The sequence below is a fragment of the Mirounga angustirostris genome, unplaced genomic scaffold (assembly GCF_029215605.1).
Source record: "Mirounga angustirostris isolate CCGP_5_RB_7025 unplaced genomic scaffold, mMirAng1.0.hap1 SCAF_2, whole genome shotgun sequence".
Lineage (NCBI taxonomy): Eukaryota > Metazoa > Chordata > Mammalia > Carnivora > Phocidae > Mirounga > Mirounga angustirostris.
In genome coordinates this window covers 32,141,936-32,168,999 of record NW_026991710.1, presented here as the reverse complement: position 1 = coordinate 32,168,999, position 27,064 = coordinate 32,141,936, and the positions used below count along the sequence as shown (strand labels likewise).

At 38.7% G+C, this 27,064-nt stretch overlaps 2 protein-coding genes across 3 annotated transcripts in view; both read left to right on the top strand.

The window, feature by feature from the left end:
- The first annotated feature begins 117 nt into the window (after window positions 1-117).
- TLR6 (toll like receptor 6) lies at window positions 118-27,023 on the top strand. The gene is made up of 3 exons (XM_045881317.3): window positions 118-165; window positions 2,753-2,841; window positions 16,219-27,023. Exon 3 carries the CDS (start codon window positions 16,288-16,290, stop codon window positions 18,670-18,672), a length of 2,385 nt encoding a protein of 794 aa, XP_045737273.1. The 5' UTR covers window positions 118-165; window positions 2,753-2,841; window positions 16,219-16,287; the 3' UTR covers window positions 18,673-27,023.
- The window catches only part of TLR10 (toll like receptor 10), a 56,295-nt gene continuing 29,355 nt past the window's right edge, over window positions 125-27,064 (top strand). The window contains exons 1-2 of one of the 2 annotated variants that reach the window (XM_054508964.2): window positions 125-165; window positions 2,753-2,841. The gene's annotated coding sequence lies outside the window, so the exon portion shown is untranslated. Of the gene's footprint in view, window positions 166-2,752; window positions 2,842-27,064 lie in introns of those variants that run through there. The other variant, XM_064584367.1, reaches the window with a different exon arrangement.

The window sequence follows — 27,064 nt, the reverse complement described above, 5'->3', positions numbered from 1 at the left end:
GGAAATTCCTATGTCGGTGTAATTCCAAGGAGGCTCAACAGATGGCACAAAATCGTTTCTGTGGCACCACGGTACTTAAACCAAGGAGCTGCATTTTGTCAAGCACTTGCTTTCCCCGTGCGTTCTGAAAGTTACTGTCTCTTTTCCTGGGAAAGAAACCCCCTGGTAAGTAAGCAGGCTTTTGTGGCTTGTTCACATTACGGCCTCGAGTACCCCAAATGCGCGAGAGAATGCGAACGATGGTGACACCGGAGACAGGTACCGCCTTTTGGAAATGTTTGCCAGCTGATTTTCAGCGTCCTTTTAATTTCCAAGAACGATAAAAAAAAGTGGGGGTGTCTTCCTGGACTGTCTTGAAAAGACGTAAAAACAACTAGCACTTGCAGCCATTGTTCAGGGAAAACACTGATGCTATTTCTTCGGTTTCTGTCTACATTTCTCACCTCTCTCTAGCTGCTGGCTTCCAGTAACGTTTACAGCAGTCTCTGCCCCTCGCGCGGCACCCAGCCCAAGTTTTGTGTTTTTGTAGGAGACGGGCGGGAGCCTTTGATCGCCCCCCGTGACGTCACGTGGGGCTGTGGTTGTTCCTTCGGATCTGTCACTCAGGTAGCAGCACTTGGAAAGCAGGGATTATGTCAGCGTTCTTCGAATTTCCAGCCCCGGCTCCTGACGCCTGGCACAGTCCGTGCGCTCGGAATAAACATTTATTAAATGGTGGAAGTGGCAGGGATGCGTCTAGCACGGCTGTCTTCCAGGTCTCTTACCTAAACTTTGGCAAGTAAAGCAATGCCTTTCTTTCTGTCTTAGTTGACTTAACTGTGGACTCACACTTACCTCAATGTTTTGCTCATCGTGTCTTTTTCGTAGTTTTAATTTTCATAGATCCTATCCACCAGAGTTCCCTGCCCCCTTGAAATAGAGCTTCTTTCATCTGTCTTTTTTTTCTCCCTCTTTTTGTTGGATGCATTAAAGAAAAAAAAAAAATACTTTTACCTTTGATCTCTTTTTACTTGCTTTTAAAGCAAATTATGAACTCTCTGACCGTCTGCTCCCTCTTTTCCCTCTCCTTTATTTTGCTTAAATAGAAAAGCTGGCTGGCTTGTTAAGTGTATACACTAGGAGCTACTTGAGAATATAAATGCTCTTGGAGGAATATTTGTGTTGGGGGGGGTGGGTAGGATGTTCTCAGGGCAGCTGGTCAACTTTCCTACATAGTGGCGGAGTTTCAGTCCCCTGAATAGACACCATGGAGAGACCTCTCAGTGCGTTCTCATCCATGAGTGTCAAGGATCTACTATCGTGTGGAAGAGGTTCTCTGTATGTATCAATATTCCAAATAATATAAGCAGGTTTCTTTAAGTATAAAATATTTTTACATTAGCTATATTTTGAGACAAACCTTTTGAGTTACAAAATGTTCAAAATCAGAAATTTTACAACTATATACAAAAGTATAAGAAAGAAAATTAAATGTATCTATGATTCAGAGATCCAGAGATAACCACTATTAGCATTTGGTATATTGCCTCCTAATCTCTTTTTCCCGAGGCTTTGTGTATTTTATCAGGTTTTAATCATATTTTACAAAATTTGAGTCCTACTACATACATGATTTTGTATTCTTTTATTCATTATATTATTTATAGCTTATATTTAATATAAATATAAATTATATTTATATAACATATTCTATTATTTCAAAAGTACAGTATTTGAGGCTGCATGAGGCTACCTATTCTGTGTTTTAGGTATACAGTAACTGATTAAACTGTTTTCTAGACTAGACTTCATTTTTTTTTCAATTTTTTATCACGTTACAAGCATTTTCATAGTAATAGTTTTATGTGTATTTCTGATAATTCCTTTAGGGAAAATTCTGAGAAGTGGAATTGCTAAAATAAGGGGAAGCATGTTTTTAAGGAATTTCTGTATGTGACCAAATTGCCCTTCAGAAAGCTTGTACTAATTTTTCATTTCTGCCAGTAGTAAACAAGAGTTCTCATTTTAGTCACACCTGCCAATGCTGGCTATTATATTTTTTAATTCTTCCAGTTTGGTAGGTAAAAATAATCATACATTTTTTAATCTTGAAGAAACAAGAATTCCCATTTGATTCACTTTATCTTTTTATGCTTGAATAAATTATAGACATCATAACATTCCCTCTGTAAATGCTTCATTCTATATCTCTTAAAAGAAGTACATTTTCCTACATGGCCAAAGCACATTATCAAAAATTAACATTTATTATCTTTTAATAGAATCTAGTGCTGGGTCCATTCTAAAATCCCTTCTTCCTTTGTTATTCAAGTAACTTCTTTGCTGGGTCTGTCTAAACTGAGATCCAGAACATGATTCATCTAGATGTTAGGTCCTGTCTTGTTTTAATATGCATTTTTAAAAAATTCAAGTATGGTTGACAGGCAGCGTTACATTAGTTTTAATACATTAGTATCAGTTCACAATATAGTGACTCAACAAATCTAAATGTTATGCAGTGCTCACCCCAAGTGTGGTTACCATCTGTCACTATATGATACTATTACAATGACATTGACTATCTTCCCTATGATGTACCTTTTATCACCTTGACGTATTCATTCCGTAACTGGAAGCCCATACCTCCCACTCCACTTCACCCATTTTGCCCATCTTCCCACCCCTCTCCGCTCTGGCCACCACCTATTTGTTCTCTGTATTTATGGGTCTGTTTTCTATTTTTTGTCATTTATTTGTTTGTTTTGTTTTTTAGATTCCACATATAAGTGAAATCATAGGGTATTTGTCTTTGTCTGACTGGCTTCACTCAGCATTACAGGTCCATCCACGTTGTTGCAAATGGTAAGTAATAATTACGGTTGAGGAATATTCTATTGTATAAATACTGTATAAATATCTTCTTTATCCATTCATCCATGGATGGACACCTGAGTTACTTCTATATCCTGGCTTTTGTAAATAATGCTGCAATGAACATAGGGAACATTTTTATTTTTTGTGAGATTGGACATAATTCATATTATTAACTATTGATTTTTAATTCTTTGGTATATTTTCTGAGCAAATAATGTGCTCTTTTTTATATATTATCGTTATTTTTTAATTAATTAATTATTTTTTTTAGAGAGAAAGAGTGCAAGTGGGGGGGAGGGGCAGAGGGAGGGAGAGAGAGAATCTTATGCAGGCTTCACACCCAGTGTAGAGCCTGATGGGGGGCCCTATCTCACGACCCTGAGATCAGGACCTGGCTGAAATCAAGAGTCAGATGCTTAACAAACTGAGCCACCCAGGCACCCCAATAATGTGCTCTTCTTAATTTTGAATGTTGAAAATTTGAAGAGTACAGGTAACAGCTAAGAGGAAAATAAAATTCCCTTATAATCTTACCATGTAGAGATAATTACTTAGTATCTTGATAATGTATCTTAATTTTCCCACGTGTATCTATACATATTTATTGCTGTACATTTTAAAAATAAACTTTTTGTCACTTACATATAGATGGTGTGCAATTTCCCATGGAATTAGGTTTTCATTATTTTTAAAGGCCACATGGTAATATTTAATTATATGGAGATAACCATAATTTACTTGACAACCCACTATTTTTAGATAATTAGATTTCCTTTTCAAAAAATAATTTATTTTGTACTGGCCACTTTATCATACTCTTTTTTACTGGTTTTAACAGTTTTTCCATTACTTCTCTTGGATTTTCCATGCTAACAATCATATATCTAAAAATAGTGATCATTTTATTTTCTGCATTCCAATATTTCTATCTCTCATTCCTCCTCTCCCACCTTAATTATAATGGCTGGAACTTCTAGAACACTGTTAAATAACAGTGGGCATTTTTGACTTTGAATTTAACAGAAATGCCTTGGGAGTGGGATATTTAAGTTAGGTAATATTTTTTCATCAAGTTTTCAAAGTATCTTTTCAATATCTACTTTAATTAAAGTTGTATTTTTAGTCAGAGATAAATGCTGAATTTAACAGGTGAATTTTTAACATCTGTGGAGATGCTCATCTGCTTTTCTCCTTTTATCTATTTATATATTATCATCATAGATTTGTTAATAATAATAAGCCATTCTTACAGTATTAGGAAAACCCTAATTAATCATTATGTATTACTCCTTCAGTTAGGAGCTAGATGGATTAGGATTTCTTCATTCTGAGCTTCTCCCCACCACCAAATGATTGGAATTTATCTCTTTTATTTGTATTTTCTAGTAATTACTCTTAATTTTATAATATACATACTTAGACTTGTATTTTTCTAGTAACATCTTGAATTAACTGGTATCTATAGATTCTCCTTAATCAGGCAAGGATCACAGCATGCTTTTAGTTCACTCTCTCCCTCTCCCCCATTGTCTACTAACTCCCTTGTAATTGTTGGCAATTTTAGTTCCACATTTTTATTAAAATTTTTGTCATTCATACTTATTGGAATTTAGCACTAATTTTTCCTACCTTCTTTGCAAAGTATTCCTTCTTGTGTCCCCTTTATTGCCTTTTTTTGTTGTTGTTGGGGAGTCAGTTTATTTTTCAGAGGATAGTCTGTCCTCTGGTAATTTAGATGGTGGATCTGTCTTCCAAGTCTTTTAGTATTTCTTGTTTATATCATTTGGCCTCTTGTGCTGTGTTTTGGGAAAATTCTCTTCTTGGTCTTCCATCTCACAAATTCTCACATCAGCATTGCCACTCTGCAACTCAACTCATACAATGAGTTTTCCATTTCAGTTATTAAGTTTTTAATTTCCACGATCCCTATTCCATTCTTTTTTAGAATACTTATCTCTCTCTCAGGATATCTATCTATTATCAATGCTATTCTGCTCTTTTATCTCTGTTTTCTTCTCTCTCTCTCTTTTTTTTTTTCCCCATTTTAAAATAGTTGTTTGGGTGTTAACTTCTCTTATATCTTGAGTTTGGTTCCTTTCCATCATGGTGGGGTTTTTTTGTTTCATGCTTTTTGATTGTGCAACCCAAATTGTAGTTGAAGCTCCATGTCAAACTGCTTGTTGGTCTGTTTTCACAGCCTGTTTGTCAGAAGCATGGGCCAAACTAGTCTGTATTAATTTTATATTGCTGCTGTAGCAAATTACCACAAACTCAGTGGCTTAAAAAACACATCTATTATCTTACAGTTATGTAAGTTAGTACTCCAACATAGGTCTTGTTGGGCTTATATAAAGGTGTTGGCAAAGCTGCATTCCTTCTGGAGGCTCTAGGGGAGAATCCATTTACTTGCCTTTTTGAGTTTCTGAATGCTACCTGCATTTCTTGGCTCATGGCCCCTTCCTCATGGCAACTCAAGCCCTTCTCACATCAGGTCACTCTGACCTCCTCTTCTGCCTCCCTCTTCTGTTTTTAAGAACCCTTGTAATTAGACTGGTTCTACTTGAATAATCCAGGATAACCCTCTTTTTTTTTTTTTTTAAAGATTTTATTTATTTGAGAGAGAGAATGAGAGAGAGAGAGAGCATGAGATGGGGGGGGGGTCAGAGGGAGAAGCAGACTCCCCGCTGAGCAGGGAGCCCGATGCGGAACTCAATCCCGGGACTCCAGGATCATGACCAGAGCCGAAGGCAGTTGCTTAACCAACTGAGCCACCCAGGTGCCCCAGGATAACCCTCTTATTTTAAGGTCAATGAATTAGCAAATTTAATTCCATCTTCAACTTGAATTTCCTTTTTCCATGTAATAGCATATTTGCAAGTTCTGGGGTTAGGAGGTGGACATCTTTCAAAAGCTAGTACTCTGTCATAGTCCAGTCTGCTTGTGATTTTCAGAAACTTCTCTTGGTTTCAGTTCCCCTAAAGACTTCTCTTCCTGGCTTTAAATATGTGTGTGTGTAAGTGTGTGTATTTTTCTCCCCCATCATTTAGGGGATTTAGGGCAAGAGGAGGAGGCTAGAGTATGTGCACACGACATTGTTGACTCTCATAATTTTTAATGTTTGTAATTGAAAATGTGATTTTCTTGATCCAGAAAATGTTTAGAACGTTTTAAAAAGTGGTTTAAAAAGTTTATTTTGTAGTCTGAAAAATGACTTTACAAATTTCTGCTTTGGAGTATTTATTTAAAAATTTATTTGACTTAAGAATCAATATTAGCAAATGCTCCATGAAACCTGGGGACTTAGTACAATATTCTTTTCCTATAGGTTCAAAGTCTCTATTAAATCCTTTATTAATTATTTTATTCAAATCCTCATATGCATATCTTATGTGCTTGATCTATTTGTGACCCAGAGAAATGCACTACATGTCTTCACCATCAATATCTCCTTGTGCTTTTAGCATTTTTGCTTTGTAAATTTTGATGCAGTTATTCACTGTGAAGTGTCTTTATCTGTTATATTTTCATTGTGAGCTATTTGTTTTAACCAGTATGAAGTAGTAAACTCTCTTATCCTCATTGCCCAATTCTCTGATACTTTGACCTAATGGAGTATTACATATACAAACTGCAATTCCTGATGAATACAGCCCCCTAGTGTTCTTATCTTTGCCCTTTTACAAGTATTGTTGTATGGCTTACACATCTCAGAATGCAATATGCACCCACCCTAAAGTCCCTCCCTACCTCTTATTCAGTTCTTTTTCCCCCCTAGATTTATTGAGATATAATTAACATATAACACTGTGTAAATTTAAGATCTAAAATGTGATAATTTGATACATACATATATATAGCAATATACACACATATATAACAATATATATGTATATATTGCAAAATGTTACCACAAAAAGGTTAACAAATCCATCACCTCACATAATGACCTTTTATTTTCAGTTGTGAGAATCTGCTGTCTTAGCAACTCTCAAGTATATAATACAGTACTGTTAACTATAGTCATTAGGCTGCACATTAGATTCCCAGAACTCATTCATCTTATATCTGGAAGTTTGTACCCTTTGACCAGCATCTCCTCATTTCCCCTGTCTCCAAGCCCTTGGCAACCCCCTTTCTACTCCCTGTTTCTATCAGTTTGGCTTTTTTAGATTCTCCTAAGTGAGATCATACATTTATTTTTCTCAGTCTGACTTTATTTCACTTAGCATAATGCCCTCAAGTTCTATCCATGTTGTCACAAATGGCAGGCTTTCCTTCTTTTTATGGCTAAATAATATTCCATTTTATATATATCTCACATTTTGTTTACCTATTCATCTGCCATTGGACACCTATGTTGTTTTCATGTCCTGGCTATTGTGAATAATCCTGCAATGAATATACTGAAGCATGATTTTTTGGGACAGTGATTTCATTGCCTTTGGATATGTGCCCAGAAGTGGGATTGCTGGATCATATGCTAATTCTATTTTTAATTTTTTGAGGAAACTACTGTTTTCCACAATGGCTGTACCAATTTACCTTCCCACCAATGGTGCACAAGGGTTCCCTTTTCTCTACATCCTTGTCAACACAGGTTATCTTTGTCTTTTTGAGATCCATTCTAACAAGTGTGAGGTGATAGCTCATTGTGGTTTTGATTTGCATTTCCCTGATGATCAGTGATGTTGAGCATCTTCTGATGTACTAGTTGGCTATCTGTATGTCTTCTTTGAAAAAATGTCTATTCAGGTCTTCTGTCCATTTCTTAATCAAATTATTTTAAAAAATTTATTATTATTTCCTATTGAGTTCTCTGAGTTCCTTATATATTTTGGGTATTAATCCCTTATCAGATAACATGATTTATAAATATTTTCTCCAATTTTTTAGGTTGACTTTGCATTTTGCTGCTTGTTTCTTTTGTTGTACAGTACTTTTTAGTTTGATGTACTTTCATTTGTTTATTTTTGTTTTTGTTGCCTATGTTTTTGGTGTCAGATCCAAAAAATTATTGCCAAGACTAATGTCAGGAGCTTTTGCCCTATATTTTCTTCTTGGAACTTTATGATTTCGCATCTTTTAGTTAAGTTTTTAATCCACTTGGAGTAAGCTTTTTTGTAAGTGGGTAAGATAGGGGTCCAATTCTTTTACATGTGCATATACAGTTTTTCCAATACCATTCACCACTGAAGAGACTACATTTTCAAGTATTTTTGCCTCCCTTGTCAAATATTAGTTGTCAAATATTAGTTGACTGTATAAGCATGGGTTTATTTCTGGGTTCTTGATTCTGTTCCACTGTTCTACATTGTCTGTTTTTATGCCAACACCATACTGTTTTGATTACTACAGCTTTGTAGTATAGTTTGAAATCATGAAGTATGATGCCTCTTTGTTCTGCCTTAAGATTGCTTTGACAGTTGGAGTCTTTTGTAATTTCATATGAATTTTAGAATTCTCTTTTCCACTTCTGTGAAAAATGCCCTTGGGGGGCGCCTGGGTGGCTCAGTCATTAAGCGTCTGCCTTCGGCTCAGGTCATGATCCCAGGGTCCTGGGATCGAGCCCCGCATCAGGCGCCTTGGTCTGTGGGAAGCCTGCTTCTCCCTCTCCCGCTCCCCCTGCTTGTGTTCCCTCTCTCACTGTGTCTCTGTCAAATAAATAAATAAAATCTTTAAAAAAAAAAAATGCCCTTGGAATTTTAATAGAGATTGCACTGAATCTATAGATGGCTTTGGGTAGTATGAACACTGTAACAGTATAATTCTTCTGATCAATGAATACTGGAATTGTGTCTTCTTCAACTTCTTTCACCAATGTCTTATAGTTTTCAGTATACAGGTCTTTTACCTCCTTAGTTAAAATTATTCCCAGCTATTTTAGTCTTTTTGATGCATTTGTAAATGGGATTTTTTTTTATTTCTTTTTCAGATAGTTTGTTGTTAATACATAGATATGCAACTGTTTGTATGTTGGCTTTCTATCTGCAACCTTACTGAATTTAATAGTTCTAACAGTTTTTTCATGAAGTCATTCAGACTCTCTACATATAAGATCATACATCTGCAAACAGATATGCAAACAGAGGGAGGGACAAAATTCCTTCCCACCTTTTGTCAAGGAGTCTATTTTCCCGAGACAAAGCTTGAGTATGATGGATTTTCCTTAAAATGGCTCCTGATACCTTTCCATGTGTGTAGATGCTTTTGGATCCCACCATCAATTTTCTATCCTTCTTTGTTTTTGATGGCAAGGTGGGTTTTTAGAAGTTTCTGTGTTTTCATGGGTGTTTTGGTGGCAGTTGGGAGAGGCTGCAGAAGAGGAGCAGTGAGGGACTTTTAAAAATTCTATTATTTATTTATTTATTTATTTATTTATTTATTTATTTATTTATTTTGAGAGAGTGAGTGAGTGTGTGTGTGTGTGTGTGTGTGAGTGGTGGGGGGGTGAGCAGAGGGGGAGGGAGAAGGAGGGGAAAAGAATCTCAAGCAGACTCCATGCTGAGTGCAGAGCCGAGGCGGGGCTTGATCTCATAACCCTGAGATCATGACCTGAGTCGAAACCAAGAGTGGGACGCATAACCGAATGAACCACCCAGGCACCCCTAGGGACTTTTAACCATATGCCATTTTGTAATAAAATTCTCCCGCCCAGAAGAGTTTTACTCTTCCAAAGAATGGTTCATTGAAACCCTACTTACCTCTTAACTATTTTACTATTTCCAGTATACCTTCAGGTGATGAACAGTGGGTCCTTTTGTTAATAAAACTGAACAACAAGTAGTCAACATCTGCTTTCAATTGTTCCTGCTACACAAGGCCCTACTTAAGAAATGTCTGCTCTTGTCACCTGGGAGCTTCTAGACATTTACCTGTGTAGATCAGCTCTTGAATAGGGTATAGTGAACCTCACATTCCAACCCTTTGTACCAGTCTCAAGTATGGCGTCTGTGGCTTCGTGCACCTGCCTCCACTCTTCAGACAGGTAATCTTTACTCATTCACTCAGCATCAGTGTCACGAACATCAACACCTCTAATCTGCTGTAGTACAGTAAGACTTTCTGGGCTCTGGGAAAACTGTTATCCCATACATACAGCAGCTTCAAATTGACATGCCTTCTGACTTCTTCAATGTACTTTTTAATATTTCACTCTCCTTTCCTGTTTTATCCGCATGTCAACTGTAGGAACTTGATGTTTTCAGATTATCAAATGCCAATTCCTATCTCTCTCAATTTGTTGCTTTTAGTCTAGTGGAATTGGAAAAACACAAATCCATTTTTATGGGAATTGTGTCAAAGAATGAGATCCTGTGACTAAAAAAATTTCCCGTGGCCACAAAGGGTGGAGTATTTATGTTATCTCATCTGCCTCTTCCCGGTCTGTAAGAGTACCTCTAACGTCTACGTGTAGGTGGTTCCAGGCAGGTGCGGCTGTGGGCACTCTGGTGTAGGTGCAGGATGCTGCCCTGTGGACATCACAGCTGTCATTGCTGCTTTTAGGATGCTGCAGTGGGAATTAGGCAGCTGGGGAACCCTGTCTGTCCTGCTATCTTTTGTTCCCTGCAGGGGCTCATAAATGCTTTTCCGTGCAGATCAAAGCTGGAATGGTATAGACTCATGAGTGTTTGTCTTAGTTTCTGGGACTAGCTTCTTGCTTGATCTTTTGCACAATTATAGTCCCACTGCTTTGTCTCAGTCACAAACATGGGGTCTGTGGGCTGCTGTGCCTGCTTCTACCCCTCAGCCAGTCATAAATGTCCAGTTTGGTGTGTCATATCTTCTCAAATGGCTCCATGAACAGTGGTATCATCTCTCCCAGCCCAGCTACAACTGGTATTGGTGAGGTCCAGTTCATGGAGGTGGAGGGAGTAGGTGGTTCTTCCTTGTGACACAAACTTGGCCTTATTCCAATCTTCACCCTCACAAAAGGATTTATCCTGTCATGTACCACAGAGATTTAGGCATCAAGCCACAGGTGGATGGACCTTCTAACCTTCACCCACCTTCCTCCCCATTCCTTTTCTTTAAAGATTTATTTGTTTTTAGTTGAGAGAGAGAGCATGTGAGCATGAGCAGGGGGTGGGGCAGTGGGAAAGGGAGAGTGAATCCTCAAGTAGACTTCCTGCTGAGCATGGAGCCCAATGTGGGACTCGATTCCAGGATCCTAAGATCATGATCTGAGCCAAAATCAAGAGCTGAACACTCAACCAACTGAGCCACCCAGGTGCCCCCCATTCCTTTTATCTCATGTTGCCTTGGCCAAACTAGCTGAGGATCTGAACGTCTGGCCAACTGCGTGCATGGCTTCACAATGACCACCAGGAGCTTATCTCACACTCATCTAATGTTTTCTGGTAACACAGTGGACATTCTATGTGTGTCAGGTTTTCAGAAAAGAGCTAGAAAGTTAACCCTAGGTAAGATTAGTCCCTGGAGAAAGAGATAAATGGGTTTGTTAGCCCTTGACCCATGAGAAGTCACTGGTTGCAGCAGATGGCTGAGTCTAGTGCCAAATTGAATACTGGTGTAGACTTTTGAGAATGTCTTGTAGTTTCTGGAAATAGCTCCTTGATTGCCCTTTTATACAATTTTAGATTATCAAACTGAGTGATATAACCTTTTGGAGGGATAAAGGACTGCCTTTTAAAAGAGAATAAAGTATCCTCTAAGTCCAATGAAAAGAGACCATAGTCATGTAGTTAACTTCTAAGACAGTTGATTTAAAACCTTTGTCTAGTAAGTAAATGCCTGTGCTTCTTCAGTAACCATTTCTATTGATTTTTTCTTCTCCTTTTTTTCCTGTTTTTTAAAATCCATTTTGATTTTATTTTTGTGTATGGTGTAAGTAGTGGTCCAATTTTCCCAACACCATTTTTTGAAGAGACTGTCTTTTCCCCATTGTATAGTCTTGCCTCCTTTATTGTAGATGAATGGACCATATAAATGTGGGTTTACTTCTGGGCTCTCTGTTCTGTTCTATTGATCTATGCATCTATTTTTGTGTAAGTATAGGTTTTTTTTTTTATTACTACAGCTTTGTAGTATATCTAGAAATCTGAGGCTGTGATACCTCTGCCTTGTTCTTTTTTCTCGATTGCTTTGGCTATTCAGGGTCTTGTTGTTCCATACAAATTTTAGTATTTGCTCTAGTTCTGTGAAATGATGTTGGTATGTTGATAGAGATTGCATTAAATCTGTAGATTGCCTTGGGTAGTATGGACATTTTAATAATATTGGTTCTTCCAATCCATGAGCATGGAATTTTTTAAATTTGTGTTATCTTCAATTTAATTCATCAATGTTTCATAGTTTTTGGAGTACAGACCTTTCACTTCCTTGGTTAAGTTTATTCCTAGGTATTTTATTATTTTTGGTGCAATTGTAAATGGGATTGTTTCTCTTAATTTCAAATTGGACAACAGAAGAATTTGTAACCTTCCAAAACTGAATCAGGAAGAAATAGAAAATTTGAACAGACTGATTACTAGCAATAAAATTAGATCAGTATTCAAAAAGCTCCCAACAAAACTCCAGAAACAGATGGGTTCACAGACAAATTCTATCAAACTTTAAAGAAGAATTAATATTTGGTCTTCTCAAACTATTCCAAAAAATAGAAGAGGAAGAAAAGCTTCCAAATTCATTCTATGAGGCCAGCATTACCCTGAAACTAAAACCAGATAAAGATACTACAAAAAAAGAGCTACAAGCCAATATCTCTGATGAACATAGATGCAACAATCCTCATCAAAATACAAGCAAACTGAATCCAATAATACATTTTAAAAAATCACTCATCACTATCAAGTGGAATTTATTCGAGGGATGTAAGGGTGGTTCAGTATTTGCAAAACAATTAATGTGATACATCACATCAAGAGAAAGGATAAAACCATATGATCATCTCAATAGATGCAGAAAAAGCAGCTGACAAAGTATACATCCCATTCATGATAAAAACTCTCAAATCAAAGTAGTTTTACAGAGAACATACCTCAACATAATAAAGGTCTTATATGAAAAGCCCACAGCTAACATCATACTCAGTGGAGAAAAACTGAGAGCTTTTCCTCTAAGATCAGGAACAAGGATGTCCATTCTCACCACTCTTATTCAACATGATACTGGAAGTCCTAGCCATAGCAATCAGACAAGGAAAAGAAATAAAGGCATCCAAATTGGTAAGGAAGAAGTACTATTTGCAGATGACATGATTATATACATAGAAAACCCTAAAGAGTCCATCAAAAAACTGCTAGAATTGTTAAATGAATTCAGTAAAGTTGCAGGATACAAAATTAATATGCAGAAATTTGTTGCATTTCTATATACTTCTCCTCTTTTTAAATTAATGGACTCTATTTTTTTAGAGACGTTTTAGTTTTATAGAAAAATTGAGCAAATAGTCCAGGAGTTCCCATAGACCCCTTCTCCACTCTGTATACTTTTCTTATTACAACATTTTGCATTAGTGTGGTACATTATATAATTGATATATTATTGTTAACTAAGGTCCATAATTTACATTTGGATTCAGTCTTTGTGTTGTATAGTTGTGTGGGCTTTGACAAATGCAGAAGGTCCTGTATTCACCATTACAATATCATATGGAACAGTTTCACTGTCCTAATAATCCTCTGTGCCCTGGTTATTCATCCCTCTCCTCTCCCAAACGCTAGCAACCATTGATCTTTTTATTTTCTCTTTAGTTCTGCCTTTTTATGAATGCCATAAAGTTTGAATTATACAGCATGTAGCCTTTTCATATTTGTGTCTTTTACTTAGAAATATGCATTTGGTTCCTCCATTTCTTTTTGTGGCTTGATCACTCCTTTCTTTTCAGCACTGAATAATATTCCATTGTATGGATGTACCATAGTTTGTTTACCTTTCTACCTACTGAAGGACATCTTGTTGCTTTCAGTTTTTGGTAGTTGTGAATAAAGCTGCTAAAACATCTACATGCAAACTTTTTCAGTGGACTAGATTTTCAGTTCATTTCATTAAATACCTAGGAGTGTGATTGATGGATCATATGGTCAGAGTATATTTATCTTTGTAAGAAACTGGCAGACTGTCTTCCAAAGTGTCTGTACCATTTTGAATTCCCACCAGCAATGACTGAAAGTCCCTGTTGCCCCATAGCCTCACCAATATTTGGTGTTGTTTCAGGATTTTGGCCACTCTAATGGTATCTCATTATTTTAATTTGCAATTCTCTGATGACATATGATATTGAGTATCTTTTCATATGGTAATTTGCTATTTGGTGAGGTCACTGTTCAGATCTTTTGTCCATTTTAAAAATTATTTATTTATTTATTTATTTTAAGATTTTATTTATTTATTTGACAGAGAGAGAGAGAGACAGTGAGAGAGGGAATACAAGCCGGGGGGCTTGGGAGAGGGAGAAGTAGGCTTCGCACTGAGCAGGGAGCCTGATGCAGGGCTTGAACCCAGGACCCTGGGATCATGACCTGAGGCGAAGGCAGACGCTTAACGACTGAGCCACCCAGGTGCCCCTCTTTTGTCCCTTTTTAAATTGCTATTTTCTTATTGCTGAATTTAAGGGTTTATTGTACATTTTGAACACAAGTCCTTTATCAGATATGTGTTGCGTAAATATTTTTTCCCAGCCAGGGGCTTGTCTTCATTGTCTTAATGATGTCTTTTGCAAAGTAGAAAATTTTTAATTTTAGTGAAGTCCAACTTAACAATGTTTTCTTTCATGGATTGTGTTTTTGATGTTGTATCTAAAAAGTCATCTCCAAACCCAAGGTCACCTAGTTTTTTCTCTATATTATCCCCTAGAAGTTTTTTAGTTTTACAGTTTACATTTAGATTTATGATCCATTTGGGGCTAATTTTTGTGCAAAGTGTAAGGTCTGTGTTAGATCCTCCCCTCTTTTTTTTGATCTTGTTGTTGCATGTGGATGTCTTATAGTTCCAGCACCATTTGTTGGAAAGACTGTCTTTTCTTTACTGAGTTGCCTTTGCTTCTTTGTCAAAGATCAGTTGGCTATATTTGTGTGGGCCTATTTCTGACTTACTCATTCTGGTCTGTTGATCTGTCTGTCCATTTTTTCACCAATACCATATTGTCTTGTTTACTGTAGCTTTATAGGAAGTCTTGAAGTTGGGTAGTGTCACTTCTCTAACTTTGTTCTTTTTTTTCTCCCATAGATGGATAATACTTTGTAATTTATTTGCATGCCTTCTATTGTTTAAAGTAGGCATTTTGGGGGCACCTGGGTGGCTCAGATGGTTAGGCATCTGCCTTTGGCTAAGGTCATGATCTCCAGGTCCTGGGATCGAGCCCCATGTTGGGCTCCCGGCTCAGCGGGGAGTCTGCTTCTCCTTCTCCCTCTGCCACTACCCCCCTGCTCATGCTCTCTCTCTCTCTGTCTGTCTCAAATGAATAAATAAAATCTTAAAAAAAAATAAAGTAGGCATTTTGAATATTGTAATATGGTAACTCTGGAAATATTACAATGTAGTAACTCAGATTCTCCTCACTCCTAGGGTTTGTTGTTGCTGCTTGTCGTGGGGTGTGGTTGGTTGTTTGCTTAGTGACTGCTCTGAAGTATTGTGTAAGGACTGTATTCTTTATGTCTGGCCATTGAATTCTCTATTCCATTAGCTTAGTGGCTAGCTAGTGCTTTGATGGAGATTTTCTTAAACACCTAGAGAAAAAATAAAACAAAACTTCTGATCTTTGTAGATTGGCTCTGTGTTGATGCATTTCCTCAATGCTTATCCAGGCTATTCACAACTCTGCCTTAGCCTTCACTTTATGCTTTCACAAAGCCAAAGGTCAGCCAGAGGTGAAAGTTTAGGATTTTCTTAGATCTTTTGAGCTTCCATACAGCCCTGGACATATGTGTAGCTTTCTAGATTTCATGGTATACATAGAGTTTTCCAAAGACCCCCCATCTCTTTTCCCAGGCTCTTCTTTCCCTGGCTTTTTGGTATGTGTGCTGTTTGTTACATTTGTTATTCCTTGTTCCAGGTGCCTGTGGCTAGTATGTTTGCCTTTAAAGATTTTCAGTAAACATTACCCAGGAGGCTGCTCCAGCCCTGAGAAAATTCTGAAGAGGGTGAAACAAAGCCAAGCCTCTGAGTGGATCCCTCAGAGAGTGCCCAGACAGGATAAAACACAACCATAATTCTTGGGTAATAATGTCTGTATTTCCTCCCCTGGCACCAGCAAGCTGCATAACTGGGAAAATATCACACTTCAGTATGTGGACAGAAATGACTCTGATAGTGAATGAAAAGATCATTGAGATTTTGTGTTTTAAAAGTGGAGGTTTGAGAGCAATCATCCAATATTTATACATCTTAATGTTATTATATTTCTAGAATTTGGACACATAGCCAGAAGTTCTGAAGAACAGCAACAACCATTTCGGGAATAGCCAGTTCAACATCATGACCAAAGACAAAGACTCTATCACAGGAAGCTTTCATTTTGTGTACATTGTGACCTTAATAGTTGGAACCATAATCCAGTTCTCTGATGAAAGTGAATTTGCAGTAGACATGTCAAATATGAAGCTTATTCATGTCCCAAAAGACCTGCCACCAAAAACCAAAATCTTAGATCTGTCTCAGAACAACATATCTGAGCTTCACATCTCTGACATGAGCTATCTCTCAGGGCTAAAAGTTTTGAAACTTTCTCATAATAGAATCTGGTGCCTTGATTTTAGCATTTTCAAGTTCAACCAGGATTTGGAATATTTGGATTTATCTCACAATCAGTTACAGAATATATCCTGCCATCTTATCACAAGTCTCAAGCATTTAGACCTCTCGTTCAATGACTTTGATGTCCTGCCCATCTGCAAGGAGTTTGGCAACCTGACGCAACTACATTTTTTAGGATTAAGTGCTACAAAGTTACGACAACTAGATCTGCTACCAATTGCTCATCTGCATCTAAGTTATATCCTTCTGGATTTAGAAGGTTATTCTGCAAAAGAAACAGAAAGTCCTCAAATTCTGAATACAAAAACACTTCACCTTGTTTTCCATCCAAATCAGTTATTCTCTGTCCAAGTGAACATATCAGTTAATAGTTTAGAGTGCTTACAACTGACTAATATTAAATTGAATAACAACAACTGTGGAGTTTTAATTAAATTTTTATCAGGACTCACTAGAGGTCCAACTTTACTGAATTTTACTCTCAAACATGTGAAAACAACTTGGAAATGCCTGGTTAGAATTTTTCAATTTCTTTGGCCCAAACCTGTAGAATATCTCAATATTTATAATCTAACAGTAGTTGAAAGGATTGATAAAGAAGATTTTCATTATTCTAAAACAGCACTGAAAGCATTGAAGATAGAACATGTTAAAAATGAAGTTTTTATTTTTTCACAGACAGCGGTATACACAATTTTTTCTGAGATGAACATTATGATGTTAACCATATCAGATACACCTTTTATACACATGCTTTGTCCTCCGCCATCAAACATATTTAAGTTTTTGAACTTTACCCAGAATGTTTTCACAGATAGTGTTTTTCAAAATTGTTCCCAACTAGTTAGATTGGAAACACTTATCTTACGAAAGAATAAATTAAAAGACCTTTACAAAGTAGGTCTCATGACTAAGCATATGACATCTTTGGAAATATTGGATGTTAGTGGGAATTCTTTGGAATATGATAGACATGATGGAGATTGCACTTGGGTTGGGAGTATAGTGGTGTTAAATTTGTCTTCAAATATACTTGCTGACTCTGTTTTCAGATGTTTACCTCCTAAAGTGAAGGTACTTGATCTTCACGATAACAGAATAAGGAGCATTCCTAAACCAATCATGAAACTAGAAGCTTTACAAGAACTCAATGTTGCTTCCAATTCTTTAGCCCACCTTCCTGACTGTGATACTTTTAGCAGTCTTTCTGTACTGATTATTGACTCTAATTCAATTTCCAACCCATCAGCTGATTTCTTCCAGAGCTGCCAGAAGATTAGGTCCATAAGAGCAGGGAACAATCCATTCCAATGTACATGTGAGCTAAGAGAATTTGTCCAAAGTCTAGGCCAAGTATCAAGTGAAGTGGTAGAGGGTTGGCCTGATTCTTATAAGTGTGGCTATCCAGAAAACTATAAGGGAACCCCACTGAAGGACTTTCACATGTCTCAGTTATCCTGCAACACAACTCTGCTGCTTGTTACCATTGGGATCACTGTGCTGGTGTTGACTCTTACTGTGACTGCTCTCTGTATCTACTTTGATCTGCCCTGGTATCTCAGGATGGTGTGTCAGTGGACCCAGACCCGGCGCAGGGCAAGGAACATACCTTTAGAAGAACTCCAAAGAACCCTCCAGTTCCATGCTTTTATTTCATACAGTGAACATGATTCTGCCTGGGTGAAGAATGAACTGGTACCTTGCCTAGAAAAAGAAGATATAAGGATTTGTCTCCATGAGAGAAACTTTGTTCCTGGCAAGAGCATTGTGGAAAATATCATAAACTGCATTGAGAGAAGTTACAAGTCCATCTTTGTTTTGTCTCCCAACTTTGTCCAGAGTGAGTGGTGCCATTATGAACTCTACTTTGCCCACCACAATCTCTTTCATGAAGGATCTAATAACTTAATCTTGATCTTGCTGGAACCCATTCCACAGAACTGCATTCCCAGCAAGTATCACAAGCTGAAGGCTCTTATGACACAGCGGACTTACTTGGAATGGCCCAAGGAGAAGAGCAAACATGGACTTTTTTGGGCTAATATTAGAGCTGCTTTTAATATGAAGTTAGAATTAATTGCTGAAAACAATGATGCAGAAACTTAAAAAAAAAGTCAGGAAATTCTATTTAAGAAACCGTCATTAACTTGGATTCTGCTGAACATGATGGTTTTGAGTTGCTGTCTAGGTGGTGCCTTTATTAGCTCTACACATTCAGGGAAGACTTAATGGAAACTATATTTCAACTAAGCTAGTGAGCAAGGCTGAAGGCTGAGGTGATGCTCAAACTTGCCTATTACAGGTACCTCAGTCCCTTCTGGTTCAACCATTCTTTTTCAAATGGAAACACTCTTGAGTACATGCCCATTCAAGGACATTTGCTCTCCCTTATCCTTTCCCAAATGGATTCTGTGTGAGCAGGAGATTATGGGACTTCATGGCAGCAAGGAAAGGGTCAACCTCTGAAGTGTACTCAGTGGCCCTGGGAGTGTCTTATGGAGCCTCACTGGCCTCTGGGTGAGCTTTGTCATCCTGTTCAACTTCAGAGCTTGGGAAAGAATTAGACCAGTTATGAAAAATAAAGATTTTTTGTTCACATCTGAGTATATTATTAAATTTATGACCCTGCTACACAAATATGTAGTTAACCAGTGGGGACTTATGACTTAATAATTTATGTATATAAGGGAAAATACAGTTGACTCCTGAACAACATGGGTTTGAACTGCATGGATCCACTTGTACATGGACTTTTTTACAGTGCAATACTATAAATATATTTTCTCTTCCTTATGATTTTCTTACAGTTTTGGTTTTTTTCTAGTTTATTTTTGAGAATATAATACATAATACATATAACATAAAATATGTGTTAATTGACTGTTTATGTTATTGGTAAGGCTTCTGGTCAACTGGAGGCCGATAGTAATTAAGTTTTGGGGGTGTTAAAAGTTATACACACATTTTTGACTAATTAAGTTTTGGGGGTGTTAAATGTTACACACAGATTTTTGACTTCACAGAGGGTCAGCATTCCTAACACCCACATTGTTCAAGGGTCAACTGTATAGCCCTCAGTCACAGGCTATTGAGGGCAAAGACATGGATTTATTTGCTTACAAAGGAAACTCAGAGCCACATTTATTTATAACTGGTTATTGAATAGGGCTTTTTCTGGTTGTCTTAGAATTTTAGCAAATGGCTGCTTTCTTGCTGTGTCCTCAGATGGCCTTTCCTCTGTGTGCACACATCCTGGTGTCTCTTCCTCTTCTAAGAAGGACACCAGTCATATTGGATTAGGGTCCCACCCTTATGACCTCATTTAACCTTACTTACCTCTTCAAAGTCCCTTTCTCCAAAGAGAGTCACATTCTAAGGTACTGGGGGTGAGGGCTTCAACATGTGAATTTTGGAGGGGGCACAATTCAGTCCATAACAGATGACTATGCAGATAAATTAAAAATGTTGTGAGAGAGACTGTAGTTGTCACCAATATCCCTTCACCCTTTATTTAATTAATGTGTGAGTTTTTTTCAGAGCAGCTGACAACCCAGCTAGAGAGTACATTTCCCAACCTCCCTTGCAGCTTCACGTGGACACGTGACTGAATTATGGGTGCGGGATGTAGCTGGAAACTGTGTGCCACTCTGGGTCCTATCTCTAAGAAAATTGCCCCTTCTACCCTTCTACTGGACAGGAGATACGAACTAGAGGATCCATCCAGAACCTGGAGATGAAAGCCACATATGGAGGGCATGCTCCTCAGTGTACCACTTTTGTGCTTTTTAGGCCAGCCTCTCACCCAGCCCTGGAGTGCTCACCTCTTTATGTGAGGCAGAAGTAAACCTGCACCTTGTTTAAACTAAATATGTTCTGGATCTTTCAACAAAGCATCCTCATCTGCACCCTCATGGATACAGTCATTAATGCCTCACAGGCCGTGGTACAGCCTTTGACCTTTTCCTCCCTGTGTATACCTATTATGAGAGGAGAGTGTGTTTAGTCCATTCTGCAACCCCTGCCATCCTGACTAAGCCACCAATACCTGTCACTTGGACAACCTCTGGCCTCCTAACTGTCCTCCTTGCTTTTACTCTTTCCTCACATATTCTCCAAACAGCAATTGGAGGGATTGTTTTTATACTGTAAGTTATATCAAGCTATTCCCCTGCTTTAAACCTTCTAATGACCTCCCCTTACAGTTAGAACAAAAGCCAAGCCCCTCATGACCTGTCATCATGGTCTGCCTTCCTCCCACTCTGAACTTACCTGTGCATCTTTTTCCTGTCTCCCCTTGTCTGCCACACTCCAGCTACAGCTGCCTCTGGCTCTTCCCCAATGTGCCACATGGATTCCCGCCTCTGTCCCCTCTGCACCTGGCACTTGCTACTCTAGAGCAAAAATAATCTAGAGATTATTCTTTCCTCAGAACATGCCTAGCTTGTTCTTGCCATTTGTGTCTCAACTTAAATGTCACCTCTTCAGAGAGACCTCCTGGAATTCCCAACCCAAGGAAACATTCTTCCCAGTCACTCTGGCACCCTGCTCCCTTTGGTTTTCTTTACAGCACACATCACTCTCTAAATTATCTTGTTACTTGTTTTCTGTTTCTGTCCACTAAAATATAAGCTCCAGGAGAAAAAGAACCATCTGCCTCTTGTTTTCTGCTCATCCCCAGTGCTAAGAACAGTGTGGTCCACTGTAGATCTTTAGTACAACTTGTTGGGTGAATGAATAACTCTGAATGGCCACAAGCATAAAATGGCTTTGAAATCCTCATTTTTATCTTAAAACCCCATGCAAATAGAGTGTCCCCTTCCTTTATATTTGTTCAGTGCATTTTACATGCTCCAAATCCATTGCCACAATTTGAGAAGTTTGTCTTAATACGTTTCTCATTGTTAGCACCATAAAAAGAATAAAAATTAAGTACCTCAATAAGGTGACAGGTTAGAAGGAATGGGCCATGGCAAGGATGATTAGGGAGTGCTGCTGGCTTGAAAAGTGTTGGGCAAGGCTGGGGCAGCATAAAGGCCCTGAGGCTTTGGCTGGGGAGACCCTTCAAAGGGAGGCTACATTGGGCACAAAGTTGGAATTGAAAGGGAGCTGTGAGCAAAGAAAGCATCTACCTGGCAGCCTTGCTGGATGTGTTGGTTTTCTAGGGCCACCAGAATCAATTACCACAAACTGGGTAGGTTAAAACTCCAGAAATGGATTCTCTTATAGTTTCAGAGACCAGAAGTCAAAATCACAGGAACTTTTTTTTTTTTAAAGATTTATTTATTTATTTTGAGAGAGATTGAGAGAGAGAGAGAGAGAGCATGCAGGGGGAGGGGCAGAGGCAGAGGAAACAAGAGAATCCCAAGCAGACTCCCCGCTGAGCGTGGAGCCCCATGTGGGGCTCAATCCTACCACCCTGAGATCATGACCTGAGTTGAAACCAAGAGTCAGATGCTTAATTGACTGAGCCACCCAGGCACCCCCAGCCACAGGGACTTTCTAGAGGTTTTTAATTATAGTTAGTTTATGAGAAATCTCAAGAGAGCCACATGTAAATATGTAGTTTTTACTTTTCCCCATTCAGTCAACTGGATTCTGAAACTCTCCCCTTCTCACCCCTTAGTGATGAGCAGACCTCATAGCTCTCTGGTCCTTTTGAGGTATTAATATCACAACTTAGTTTTAAAATTTTAATCTCCGTCTCCATCTAAAGCTCATCTCCTTTCTCCATATCCTAGGCGGAGCTTATAGCTCAATCTTGGCATATATATGGGAGGTGGACATGGTCTGAGATACATACTTCCTGCCACTCCCTCTTAAAAGACCTGATGTAGGGACCAGGGGTAAGGGGTAGGAAGGCAGATATCCTTTTCTATAATTGTGTTGGTTAAGGTATGGAATGAGGAGACCTCAAACACAGGCGCTTAAATAAGATAGAATTTTCTTTCTTTCTTAAATGTAAGTCAAATATAGTCAGGAGGTCTAGGGTAAGTAGCAGTGTCTACTCCACAAAGTCATTCAAAAGCTCAGACTGGCCAGTTAGCTCTGTTTCCCATGAGGGTGAGGTAATGGTGGGAATGGCTAGTGCCTGGCTCAACTGCTTTTTAGAATGCCCTTAGTAAGGTGCTTGGCCCCAGCTGTTGGCAGCTCTCTTAAGAACATGCCGTATATAACACTTTCTTGTTTTCAGTTTTGGATCCAAGTCATTGGGAAAATTCCAGTCAACACCGTATTATGTAATGAGTAGGACCAACAGATGGGAAGGGAAATTGAAATTGTTGGTGGGCTACTGAATTACATAGCAGATGAGCAACTTAAAATTCTATCCTAAATTTAGATTAAATAGTCATAAAAAAAGGTGTATCATTCATGGTAGTAGAAGAAAAAGCAGAGAATAATGGCATAGATTTATGTCCATTGGTGAAGAAAGTCCACTTCATGGAATATATTCTTTTTTTTTTTTTAAAGATTTAGTTACTTATTTGAGAGAGAGACAGAGACAGAGAGAGAGCACGTGAATGCATGCACAAGTAGGGGGAGGGACAGAAGGAGGGGAAGAGAGTTTCAAGCAGACTCCCAGCTGAGCATGGAGCCCAACATAGGGCTCAATCCCACAACCCTGAGATCATGAACTGAGCTGAAATGAAGAGTTGGATGCTTAACCAACTGAACCACCCCGGCACCCCCATGGAATGTATCTTAAAGAAATAATTGTTCAAACATATCTTAAGGAAATGTATGAACATGCTGTTTATTGCAGGTTGTTTATAATAGCAAAAATTGAAAATAACTGAAATGCCCAACAACAGATTCGTTAAATACATTGTTAATTAAAATATACATTGTAAATAAGATAGAATATTATTTAGCCAATAGTAAAATTGTAGATGATGAGAAGAATAAAGGCAAAAAAAAAAAAAAAAATGTAGGTCAAATTGCATTTCCTTACAACTTGCAGCCCATTGACAAATACTTGAGACAGGCAGAGTATGACATTCCTCAAGGAACTCACAACTGTCTTAGTGTTAATGCTTTGCCACAAGCAAAACAGAGCCTCAGCCTGACAATAGCCAGATCTCCAGGATCCTACTATGTCTTCTTTAACATATGAAAATCCTTTTGGGAACTTCCTTTGTCTTTACCCCCCAACTTAAAAGTATATAATCAATCCTTCCTCACAATCCCAGTGCAGCCCTTCCTGCCCACAGGTCCTGTCCCTGTGCTTTAATAAAAACACCATTTTGCACCAAAAACATCTCAAGAATGCTTCTTGGCCATTTGCTGCTGGGCCAAAGCACATCATTTTGGTGCCCACTGTGGGGCCTGAGTCTTCTCATCTGGACTCCAAGCCTTGGTGCACATTTGGTGAGGACTTCTGCTTCTCTTCCTTCACTTTCATTTCAGGAGCTTTTTAAGGAGTACAGTCTTATTGGAACACTTTTACATTGATTGCTTAGGCTGCAGTCCTCTAGCCTGTGGCTACTCTACGGGAAGGAACAAAAGCCTGCCTTTCACCTGGCAGCTAGTCCTCTGGCTAGAATGGGAATAAGACCCAGAAACTTGAGGCCCTCTCTTTATTCTTATTATTATACAAAGTTGTCTTTCTTGGGCATGGATAGCCACCTAAGTCACTAGGATGGCTGCCAACCTTAAAACTCCCGTATGTTGTTTCCTCCTCACCTGTCTAATAGGATACCCTCCACATCTCTGGTCTAGCCACTCTGGCTACAAGACCTCCACTAGGAGCCGGCCAAAACCTGTACCAGATTGAATTAAAACCCAACCAGGGACCTTTTCCTAGGGAAGTCAGCTGGAAAGACTACATGTGTTGGAATGTCGCTTAGACCATGACAGATTTCTATCTTAACTGTTTTTCCTCAATGTCCCCTCCTAACTACTTACATCACAATGTTGGGTAATTTCCCCTTGTAAAGTTTTTCTAGTGATTTCCATGGGTTAAAATGGTAGGTTTTTCTTCAGTCCATTCACTGGCACCCATTTGTAGCCTAGGATGCAATGGAGAAGTGTGGGGAAGGCCAGCATCTTTCCTACAAGACAAGGCAGTGTTCATAGCGATTTCATTCAAGAGATGCTTCCAGTCATTTTGATACTAGGAACCTCTGACATATCCTGCATGGGACACAACCTGGGAGTCTGGGGGGATTTTCTTGGTAATGGTCCTTCCCTAACACTGCATGGCTCTAGTACTCCTTAGGAGATAAGGAAAAATGGTCCATTAATGGGACATTAAACTTGAATATGATCTATCGTTTAGATCTCTTCTGCAGGAAAGAGGGCAAATGAACTGAGGTACCTATGTGCAGGCCTGCATGACCCTAAATCAGGACCCTGACCTAAGGGCCTCTTGCAGAATGTGTTTGGCCACTAACCAGGATAAGTCCCCTCCCAATACATTGGATGATGATAGTCTAAACAGGCCTCCCTCCTCCTAATAAACCCAAGTTGCTGGAGGAATCACAGGTGATCCCTAACAAAGCAGACACTGACTCTCTCACTGTTCCTCCTCCTAATAGACCCAGGTTATCTTTTTTTTTTTTAAAGATTTTATTTATTTATTTGAGATAGAGAGTGAGAGAGAGAGAGAGAGCACGAGAGGGGGGAGCGGGAGAGGGAGAAGCAAACTCCCTGCTGAGCAGGGAGCCCGACGTGGGACTCGATCCCGGGACTCCAGGATCATGACCTGAGCCGAAGGCAGTCGCTTAACCAACTGAGCCACCTAGGTGCCCCTCAGGTTACTCTTCTATGTGGGGGCTTCTCCCTCATTCATTTCCTGGGTAAAAGGCTATGATAATTGGAGCCAATTGTCTCTGGCTAGTCTACCTTGGGACAGGGACTTTGAGGAATATTCCCAAGCAGCTGCCAAACTCCTTTTGTTTCAGGGAAGTCTCCTATCTTCTCTGGCCCAATGTGGACTGCCTATTTTCACTTGTTGGTGGAAAGAAAACATGTCTTTTCATCTGTCCCAGCTGATGAGCTTTAGGACCAGGAGTCCACTTTGTCTGCCCTTTGGGCTTTTATCCACCTCCAGCCTTGCTGGCAGCACCTCACCTCTTCTGCCTTCCCCTCCCTCTCCTATTTCTGCACCAGCCTGGGTGTGACTTGCATAACTGGTTCCTACACTATCCTGGGTGCCTCCAACACCATTGGCTCCTCCTCCTACCCTTGCCATCAAGGAGTGCACCCCCCTGGACCTACATCACCCACTTCAGATTACCCCACTGGTGCCCCAGGTAAAAATTGACAATGGGGAGCAAATTGATTGAATTTTAAGTGGATTGACTTTAAAGGTGGGACATATTCGGTATTTAAATTAAGTTTGTTAACTTTAATGAAGACAGATCTATCTTTAGAGTTATCAGCATTAAATATAAAAATTTATTCTACTCAGGTTTACTAAAGTCAAATAAGCTCCTGTTATCTCTGTTATAATTTGTCAGCAAAAAGATGACTTAAAATGATGCTTAATTTTTGTCTGTCTCAAGTTTTCATGGGTAATTGTTAAGACAGCTTTCAAAGTCTTTGGTAACCTTGAAACTTTAAAGTTTTGCTTGGATGGTAAATTGGATTGAATTTGTTGGACATTTAAGTCTTTTCCAAATAAGATAAAACACTAAAGCATTGATTACAGAATGTAGGTTTGTGTTTTTGGCTTCTTATTGCAGAAAAGCTGAGGGTACTTGGGTCTGTTGGTAAACATGCTTTGTGCTTTATTAAAATTGTACTAGGGAAAAACATGTTTTTAAAAAATTATGAAATCTACTCATAAATTTCAGATCTAAAGACTTCTGGTATAACAGACAGTTCACAATTGGTTACTACTTAATTTTCCCTGGACACTAAGGTTTCTAAGATTCTGCTAAATGTAATTAAGCCTGATGGAAATAAGGAAAGCAACTCTGTATGTAGGAAAGTAGGAGATATATGGGAAAGATATAAGGAATGGGAATACATTTTATTGATATGAACGTAATTTCATCCTAAAATGAGACTGGTTGTTTGGACAGAAAGGCTTAGGACAAAATCCGAATGAAAAAGAAAGTTGTAGAAGGTTTATGAAGGGAAATCTTTGGAAAGGAATTTTATGTGTGGTCAGGACTGAGGTTGAAATGGATAGATTTTAAAAGTACACGGGTATACTGGGGAGCCTGGGTGGCTCAGTCAGTTAAGTGTCCAACTCTTGATTTCAGCTCTGGTCATGATCTTGGGGTTGTGGGATTGAGCCCTGTGTCAGGCTCTGCACTCAGCACAGAATCTGCTGGAGATTCTCTTTCTCCCTCTGCCCCTACCACTGCTCCTGGGCATGCTCTCCCAATAAACAAACAAACAAACAAACAAACAAATCCTTTAAAAAAAGTACACTGGTATAAAATTGACTCTCTGTTAAAAAGATAAGGTTTTCTCGGATTGCTGGTCTGCTCTTGATAAGAAAATATAAATAGGGCACCTGGGTGGCTTAGTCGGTTAGGTGTCTACCTTT